The following is a 10,493-nucleotide window of genomic DNA, read 5'->3' on the forward strand; positions in this document are numbered from 1 at the left end:
TATATATATATATATATATATATATATATACATATATATGTATATAGATATATACATATATATGTGTGTTTATATATATATATATATATATATATATATATATATATATATATATATATATATATATATATATATATCCATGGATATATATATATATATATATACATATATATATATATATATGTATATACATATATATATATATATATATATATATATATATATATATATATATATATATATATACATATATGCATATATGTATAAGTCCATTCGCCAATTCGTTTGATCTCTCTCAGAATTTAGCAGAGCTGCATAGCAACAGCGTAAAATTCTAGTTGTGTAGATTAACAACGCTACACTGATATCGGGACAAAACTTTTTGATTGAACGTTGTTTAGTTTACTCAGCCAGCTGAAGCAGCTTTTATACATATTTAATTTTATTCAACTTTTTGTCTCTAAACATCTGTGAATTTGGTTATTTCCAAGCAGCATTTTAGTTTTAATGCTGTGGATGTGACACAACCCTCTCCTCTACTCACCTCACGTAGGCTTCAGCTAAATGAACAAAGATTAGTCCAGATCTTTTAAACAGGTGAACAAAAAAGGACAGGAAATGCTATACTTTATTGAGTGAATGCAATAAATAATGGAATAAGATGATAGAAAATCAGAATAAATAACCCTGAATATTTTCTCCCACCGCTCAGCGCTGTTAGAAATAAGCACGTCTGCTTCAGCTGGGTGTCGCATAGAAAACATGTTCACATATACCTGATCTTTAAAGGCAGGGTAAGTAAGTTGGAATTGTTAAAATGACTTTAAAAGGCTTAAATTTGACCATCTGACCCTGTTCTATGAGAAAAAGTAAGTAATCTTTAATATTTTACTTTTCTCCTAAGCCCTTCCCTTGGCATTACAGCTAAACGAATTATTTCTGCAAGCCTACCGCGTTGACCAATAGCGCTGCATTTCCGATGTTCTCTCTCTTGACTCAGCTTTCCCTGCATGTGCACATTAGGAGGCGTGGATTTTGGCTCATTCAGGAAGGTCGGGGATAGAGCCTTTCAAGTTTCAAAATCTCCTCCTCCTTGCTCTGATAACACCAACTTACGGACCCTGCCTTTAATGAAAAATAATATTAATCATTTTTAATTTTAACATTGATTTTTTTTTTAAGGTCCGGACGTCTGTGAACATTTCAGAATGTTCTGGTTGATGTAAATAATACGTGATAATAATAATAACAGGTTATGATCTAAAGTGGGTCGGTCTGAGGTATGAAACTGTCCCGGGCCTAAAGCCCTGCAGATGGATTTTATTTCTATATAAACACCAACAACAAATAAATAACAGCAGCCGGATGTGCCTGCACACCCCTCTGATAATGGGTAGCTGTATCCCTGACACACACACACACACACACACACACACACACACACACACACACACACACACACACACACACACACACACACACACACACACGCATACACACACACACACCATGTTTTGTTTAACTTTGAGTGGGAAAAAATGCCAAGAACATTAGAAAAAAAATTTAGATCATAAATAAAATAGTTCTAGTAGTTCATACTTCTACTGCGTGAGTTCAGTTGTATCCATTTAAATATCCGTGTTCTGAGTTTAGACAACAACGTGTTCTGTAGTAGTTCCTTTACTGTTGGAGTCAAAAACATTGCATCTTAATTCTGAGGCTGCTCCGTAAATAGTTTTCAATTAAACAAAACATAAAGCAACTTCTGATCAATCCGTATCAATTTCAGACCTAAAATAATGTACAGAGTTAAGCCCCACCCACTTCTGAGTAAACCACACCCTTTTCCGGTCTAGGTCCAGCTCACTATGAGTACAGATTCAGATAAATTTAGATGGTGGTGTACTCACTCATCCCCAAGACAGTACATGACTGTGACTGCCTCAGACACATGCACGGTGCTGGCCGTTACGTGCTGGCCGTTACGTGCTGGCCGTTACGTGCTGACCGTTACGTGCTGCCGTTACGTGCTGACCGTTACGTGCTGGCCGTTACGTGCTGGCCGTTACGTGCTGACCGTTACGTGCTGGCCGTTACGTGCTGACCGTTACGTGCTGGCCGTTACGTGCTGCCGTTACGTGCTGACCGTTACGTGCTGGCCGTTACGTGCTGGCCGTTACGTGCTGACCGTTACGTGCTGGCCGTTACGTGCTGGCCGTTACGTGCTGACCGTTACGTGCTGCCGTTACGTGCTGGCCGTTACGTGCTGGCCGTTACGTGCTGGCCGTTACGTGCTGACCGTTACGTGCTGGCCGTTACGTGCTGACCGTTACGTGCTGACCGTTACGTGCTGGCCGTTACGTGCTGGCCGTTACGTGCTGACCGTTACGTGCTGGCCGTTACGTGCTGGCCGTTACGTGCTGGCCGTTACGTGCTGGCTGTTACGTGCTGGCCGTTACGTGCTGACCGTCACGTGCTGACCGTTACGTGCTGGCCGTCACGTGCTGGCCGTTACGTGCTGGCCGTTACGTGCTGGCCGTTACGTGCTGGCCATTACGTGCTGGCCGTTACGTGCTGACCGTTACGTGCTGGCCGTTACGTGCTGACCGTTACGTGCTGGCCGTTACGTGCTGGCCGTTACGTGCTGGCCGCTACGTGCTGGCCGCTACGTGCTGGTCGTTACGTGGACTCTATGGGTGGTATTTGGATTTTCTCATCAATCCAACAATAGTTTAGCCTAGTTTTCTCAAATAATTTTAGGAAGATGCAACGTTCCGTGCATTAGTAGCTGCGGATTTGGAACAGTAAAGATTCCTTTTCCCACCATTTGCTTCATATTAAATCTAAAAACCAAAACCAGTAGGAATGGGGGAAGCATGATCAGATTAATAAGAATAGTGGTATGAGACAGAACCTTAGGGTGCCTATGTTCTTGCTCCACTTTCTCTGCATCTTTAATGTATGATTGGTGGAGTTTTGTAGCTCCATGCCATGGCTCACTCCCTCACCACAGGCGGAGGAGGAGGAGAGTCTGGGGTGATGGTCGCGAGCCTCCTCCTCCTCCTCACGTAGTCAGTTATTTAGTTGTGTGCTTGAGGCTGAAGCCGTCCTTGTGGTCCAGGCCCGCGCAGTAACCCCTCATCATTAACACCTATAAAGTAACCAAGGATGAAGCTGCCTGGTCTTCACACACACACACACACACACACACACACACACACACACACACACACACACGGTCACAACTGAAAGAACTGGTGAGGTGTAAAACTCCTTCTGCTCATCTCTCAGAGACATAATCCCATCATTACTGCGTACTGAGACCCAACACGGCCCAATTAGTCTAATCCCATCCCCCTGCTGCTGCTCTCCCTAATATACGTCTCAATCAGGTGCCCCGTGCTTTGGCACACACACTCTGACTCAGAGAGCGCTACCAGTCGTTTATCTTAATTAGTCATTCAGTTCATGAGTTCTTGAGAGGAAGACAAAGAAAAAGAAAAGGAAGAGCGGGAAGCTGTTGTCACAACAAAGCCGTGGCTGCTCTCATGCATCAATGAGGCTGATGACAAGAAGGCTAATTGCACAAAACGACGTGGGTCCTTCAGCCTGGAAGCCAAAAGTAACTCAGTGTGTTTTACTGAGGTACACACACACACACACACACACACACACACACACACACACACACACACACACACACACACACACACACACGCGCACACACACACACACGCATACACACACACATACGCACACACACACACACACGCACACGCACACACACACACACACATTACAGAGGATTAATAACTAACTGGTATAAAACAGGGAGCTGCTGGTGGTTCAGCGCTGCAGGTCACGAGGGCACCGTGTGTTTTCGGCGTCGGCTCCTACACTCTGGAGCCTTTGGTGGTGCATCAGTCACCTTCAGTGATGGTTTTTAAGACTCGCCTGAAGACCCACTTTTATGTCAAGGCATTCCAGGATTAGTGTTTTTTCTTGTTTCATTTTGCTGTATCTTACTGACTGTTTTAACTTTTCTCTTTTATTGTTTCTATTCCAATTAAAGACAATATCAAATGTGATTTCCTTCTTTTTGGTGAGGGTTAGCCTAAATGAACCGTGACCTGAAGTCTCAAAGGACCTTGTGATCTCGCGAGTGCAGAAAACAGCTGCCAATACTCTCCCAGTGTGAAAAGGACCGCTTTGAAGTTTGCGAGGAAATTGTTCCGATGCCGTTTTGCGCTCCTGATGCTTCCTGTGTGAAACCGGGGTAAGGATTCCCCGGAGAAGCTGACCCAAGTGGCCGGGAAGAGGGAAAAATGGGCCTCTTTGCTTAGGCTACTGCCCCTGTGACCCCACCCCGGATAAGCAGATGAAAATGGACGGATGGATTTTCCACATTAAGCAGAACTTATTTCTTTTGAGTACAGCATAAAGGATTATTGGGCTATGACTGACCTAACCCGACACTGCTAAGAGGAGCTGAACAGGTAATCCTGAATTTATGCTCGTCAAGTAGAAGCCAAGGAAACCATTTCCTCTCTGGTCACGTTGTAACGTTTCCAGTAACTCACTTCCATCTGAATTATTACAGCTGTTCTGGCCATCAAATAATAAACATGACACGGAATAACATCCATCCATCCATCCATCCATCCACCCATCCATCCATCCATCCATCTACCATCCATCTACCCATCTACCCATCCATCCATCCATCCATCCATCCACCCATCCATCCATCCATCCATCTACCATCCATCCATCCATCCATCCATCCATCTACCATCCATCTACCCATCTACCCATCCATCCATCCATCCATCCATCTACCCATCTACCCATCTACCCATCCATCCATCCATCCATCTACCCATCTACCCATCCATCTACCATCCATCTACCATCCATCCATCCATCTACCATCCATCTACCCATCTACCCATCCATCCATCCATCCATCCATCCACCCATCCATCCATCCATCCATCTACCATCCATCCATCCATCCATCCATCCATCTACCATCCATCTACCCATCTACCCATCCATCCATCCATCCATCTACCCATCTACCCATCTACCCATCCATCCATCCATCCATCTACCCATCTACCCATCCATCTACCATCCATCTACCATCCATCCATCCTTCTACCCATCCAACCATTCATCCACCCATCTACCCATCCATCCATCCATCCATCCATCTACCCATCTACCCATCCATCTACCATCCATCCATCCATCCATCCATCCATCTACCCATCTACCCATCCATCTACCATCCATCCATCCATCCTTCTACCCATCTACCCATCCATCTACCATCCATCTACCATCCATCCATCCATCCATCCATCCATCTACCCATCTACCCATCCATCTACCATCCATCCATCCATCCTTCTACCCATCTACCCATCCATCTACCATCCATCTACCATCCATCCATCCTTCTACCCATCCATCTACCATCCATCTACCATCCATCTACCATCCATCCATCCATCCATCTACCCATCTACCCATCCATCTACCATCCATCCATCCATCCATCTACCATCCATCTACCATCCATCCATCCATCTACCATCCATCCATCCATCCATCCATCCATCCATCCATCTACCCATCTACCCATCCATCTACCATCCATCTACCATCCATCCATCCATCCATCCATCCATCTACCCATCCATCCATCCATCCATCCATCCATCTACCCATCTACCCATCCATCTACCATCCATCCATCCATCCATCCATCTACCCATCCATCCATCCATCCATCCATCCATCCACCCATCTACACATCCATCTACCCATCTACCCATCCATCTACCATCCATCCATCCATCCATCCATCCATCTACCCATCCATCCATCCATCCATCCATCTACCCATTCATCTACCATCATCTACCATCTACCCATTCATCTACCATCCATCCATCCATCCATCCATCTACCCATCCATCCATCCATCTACCCATCTACCCATTCATCTACCATCCATCCATCCATCCATCTACCATCTACCCATTCATCTACCATCCATCCATCCATCCATCCATCTACCATCCATCCATCCATCCATCTACCATCTACCCATTCATCTACCATCCATCCATCCATCTACCCATCCATCCATCCATCTACCCATCTACCCATTCATCTACCATCCATCTACCATCCATCCATCCATCTACCATCTACCCTTTCATCTACCATCCATCCAACCATCCATCCATCCATCCATCTACCATCTACCCATTCATCTACCATCCATCCATCCATCCATCCATCCATCCATCCATCCATCCATCCATCCATCTATCCATCCATCCATCCATCCATCTACCATCCATCCATCCATCCATCTACCATCTACCCATTCATGTACCATCCATCCATCCATCTACCCATCCATCCATCCATCTACCCATCTACCCATTCATCTACCATCCATCTACCATCCATCCATCCATCTACCATCTACCCATTCATCTACCATCCATCCATCCATCCATCCATCTACCATCCATCCATCCATCCATCTACCATCTACCCATTCATCTACCATCCATCCATCCATCCATCTACCATCCATCCATCTACGATCCATCCATCCATCCATCCATCTACATCCATCCATCCATCTACCCATCTACCCATTCATCTACCATCCATCCACCATCCATCCATCCATCCATCCATCCATCCATCCATCCATCCATCCATCCATCCATCCATCCATCCATCTACCATCCATCCATCTACGATCCATCCATCCATCCATCCATCTACATCCATCCATCCATCCATCTACCCATCTACCCATTCATCTACCATCCATCCATCCATCCATCCATCCATCCATCCATAACATGAATCCATTTTCCCAAGCCTAAAATACAGAAAATACCAATTAACAATATTATATAGACAGACAGATAGATAGATACGTTCTCATAGACAGGAAGTCTAGCAGCACCGTAGGAAGCTGTCAGCCGCTGATTAATGAGACTAAACACTCCTAAAGCAACAGACAAAGGAAGAAAAGTTACAGCTAGCGTTTAGACTTTCTAAACCTTCTCATCCTACCGGTCTCTGACCTGTGTGCCGTGACACACATCACGTCACATTTCTACGAATGATTTTGTGTTAGGATGAAACAGAACAAGGAACGAAGGCGTAAAACCTAGCCACTGCAGAGGGCGATGGCTGCGTTTGAGCCTAGCAGGACTCCATACAACCCAAATGTAGCGTGAACGACTCATTACTTCTGTCATCAGCAGTCAGTCCCAAACACGTTCAAACACTGAAACAGAGCAAACGTTTACCTGAGGAGCCATGAAGGGTCTGGTCCGTAAAAGGCTAGGTGGTGGGCTGAGTGTGGAGACACGAGGACAAGCCAAAGTTTGGACGGCTCTCTGGTGTCGACTGCTTCCCGTTAGGAACTCGGAGAGGCAGCAAATGAGGGGAACCAGCTCTGCTCTGATTAACATCACATCTCCCTCTGCTCCTACGTGCCTCCTCACAGTCTTGTCACATCTGGCTGACAAATCCTTACAAGCGGTTTGGTGGCAGCGCAGGGTTGATGCAACGGGTGTGTGTGTGTGTGTGTGTGTGTGTGTGTGTGCCCAGGACCAGGAGAGGCAGATCAGAGCACCTGGAAAAGTTGGGAGGGTGGAGAGAACACACACACCCCTCCCACGTCCCTCACCCCCTCATAGATAGGCATCATCAAGCTCATAAAGCTGATGGCGTTTACAGGCTCCTGCTCCCACCACGCGCGCAGGAACAGATCACGAGGCCGGCGTCCTGGACAGGCCCGTGCTCGGACCGCACCACCGGTACCGCATTTAGTCCATGATTACAACTACTCTCAAAGACGATGTACAGACAGGAGCTGGACAAGGACATAGAAGAAGACATGGATGAGGACTTCCCTCCCATCCTCTCGTTGTCCTCTCTAAGACGTGTCCCAAAAAACGAACAAGTATGAAAGGCGGTAAACCAACGCCCCTGCTCGGTGTGGATGTTACACAAGTTAGTTTGGATCAGGTTAAAAGTACTTGTTTCAGTTGGTAGGATCTCCTAACTGGTTCCCAGTCCACCAAACTGGACTACAGCCAGTAGAGGCAGGTTGTGAGATGGGTGAGAAGGCTCTTACCTCCGCCATGGTCATTTAGTCGTAGGTTTCTACGGAAACCAGAGAGTCGGCCATCCTGAGTCTTGCTAATCTCCCTCTAAAGCTGTCCGACACACAAGTTCTTACAGAGCAGAACCATCGCTCCAGCAGCGCTTCTTCAACCACACACACATGTTCTCCCTCTCTCGTCTCTCTGTGGCGATGTGTGGGTGTGTGAGCACACACACACTCATTTAAAAAAATGTCTCTGTGCTTTTATTCTCTCTCTCTCTCTCTCTCTCTCTCTCTCTCTCTCTCTCTCTCTCTCTCTCTCTCTCTCTCTCTCTCTCTCTCTCTCTCTCTCTCTCTCTCTCTCTCTCTCTCTCTCTCTCTCTCTCTCACACACACACACACACACACACACACACACACACACACACACACACCTTCTATGCTTCCTCTCCTCTAATGCTGCCATGGTCTTGCTCTGAAGTACTCAAGATGTTCAGAGTGTGTGTGTGTGCGTGTGTGTGCGTGCATGTGAGTGAGTGTGTGTGCGTGCGTGTGCGTGCGTGTGTGTGTGCGTGCATGCATGTGAGTGAGTGTGTGTGTGTGTGTGTGTGTGTGTGTGTGTGTGTGTGTGTGTGTGTGCGTGCATGCATGTGAGTGAGTGTGTGTGTGTGTGTGTGTGTGTGTGTGTGTGTGTGTGTGTGTGTGTGTGTGTGTTGAAACTGGGCACAAGGGAATGGAATGAGACCCTCCCACTCAGAAGTCTCACCTCAGGAGCTGCTTGCTCCCTCTCTAGGCTCCACACACACACACACACACACACACACACACACACACACACACACACACACACACACACACACACACACACACACACACACACACACACACACAGAGGTAAGCCTGCCCTTTACTTACTCAAGCCCCCCTCCCCGTTACAGGGCAGTCCCCTCACAGCTGGCTGAAAGAGGGCATGACACTCATCTTTCACAGAGATTTGATCAAAAGGAATCACAAAGGCTGCAGGCTCTCCCAATGCAACCAGGGATACCCCCCTCCCACACACACACACACACACCCTCCCCACGTCTGAGTAATGCCCTAAATCAACGCTGGCTCTCCTGGAGCACACAGTCTGATGTGTGTGTGTGTGGATGCACCTTAACACAGCTCTGTGAACAAGCTCCATAACAAGTCACGCCTTGTGCCGTCAGGAATGTCTCTGAGTATTCCTCAGTGGGAATGAGCCTATACCGGACTTCTCCGTAGGGAGATGTGTGCTGCACTTCTGGAAGCATCAAAGCTCAAACCTCTGTGTTAATGTACCCGAAACTAAAACATTACAATATTTATGACAGCAGTGGGTCAGCGGGCGAGCAGATAGTCCAGTAATCAGACGACTGCAGGTTCGATTTTGGCTCCGACCGGAGAATGCTGCTGTTGTGACACTTGACCCAACTTGCCTGCTGGTGGTGGTCGGAGGGACCGTCGACCTCTGCCAGTGCGCCCCTGTGGCGACATCGTAGCTCATCCCACCTGAGTGTGAATGGGTGGATGAGGGTGGTGCTGTGAAGCGCCTTGGAGGGTTGTAGATCCCTGACAATACAATACAATACCAAGCAGCCATGTGGATTGTGTTGGTCCATCTTAAATGAGTAAATATTCCATCCTAATTATGTTTTATGTCATTAGGCTGAATGAGCGGGAGGGGCCTGTAAGCAGGAAGGTGTTATCAGAACCACTGCAGATGGATGCGTCTGGTTATTTGAGCTCTTAGGCGCTCTTGCTGATCCACAAATTGAACAGCAAGTTTGAACAGGTACCGCTGATCTGCTCTACCCGTGGCAACAAAAGGAGAGAGAGAGAGGGCTGATGTCAGAGGACACACCCGAGAAGGAAAGTTCAAAAGAGTCGTCCTTGTCCAAAAGCCCTGATTTGTACATCTGTGTTTGCAGAGCACAGAAGCACATCTGCAGCCGCCGACTGAAGCTGCAGGAGGCTCAGTGTGTTGCTCAAAGGTAACAGCAAAGGTCGAGAGTTAGCTCTCCATTTTTCTCCACCCTCCTCTACCAGCATGGAAGTGAAACCAACTATTCTCCAATCACAGATCTGCTCCTTGCCTCAAGGCAAGCATACCCCCTAACTTCTCTCTCTGTAGACACGCAGACATGCCGACAGATAGTCAGACATTAAAACCACATTACTTTCCACAGGAGATCAAAGCTGCTCCTATTTGTGAAAAGCCTTAAATGTTATGAGGTTACATATATGAATAAGAGATATCCCATCAAGGCCTGCATGGTAAGTGTGGCCCTGTGGTTGTTCAGCCAGGCAGATCGTG

At 46.8% G+C, this 10,493-nt stretch overlaps 1 protein-coding gene across 2 annotated transcripts in view; it reads right to left on the reverse strand.

Moving 5' to 3' along the window:
- bnc1 (basonuclin zinc finger protein 1) overlaps window positions 1-8,584 on the reverse strand; it is a 61,841-nt gene extending 53,257 nt beyond the window's left edge. The window contains exon 1 of one of the 2 annotated variants that reach the window (XM_015976849.3): window positions 8,186-8,584. In XM_015976849.3, the coding sequence (XP_015832335.1) occupies window positions 8,186-8,200 (15 nt within the window). In that variant the 5' untranslated portion in view covers window positions 8,201-8,584. Of the gene's footprint in view, window positions 1-7,352; window positions 8,142-8,185 lie in introns of those variants that run through there. The other variant, XM_015976848.3, reaches the window with a different exon arrangement.
- Window positions 8,585-10,493: the final 1,909 nt, after the last annotated feature.

Source organism: Nothobranchius furzeri, chromosome 9 (assembly GCF_043380555.1).
Source record: "Nothobranchius furzeri strain GRZ-AD chromosome 9, NfurGRZ-RIMD1, whole genome shotgun sequence".
NCBI classification, from domain to species: Eukaryota; Metazoa; Chordata; class Actinopteri; order Cyprinodontiformes; family Nothobranchiidae; genus Nothobranchius; species Nothobranchius furzeri.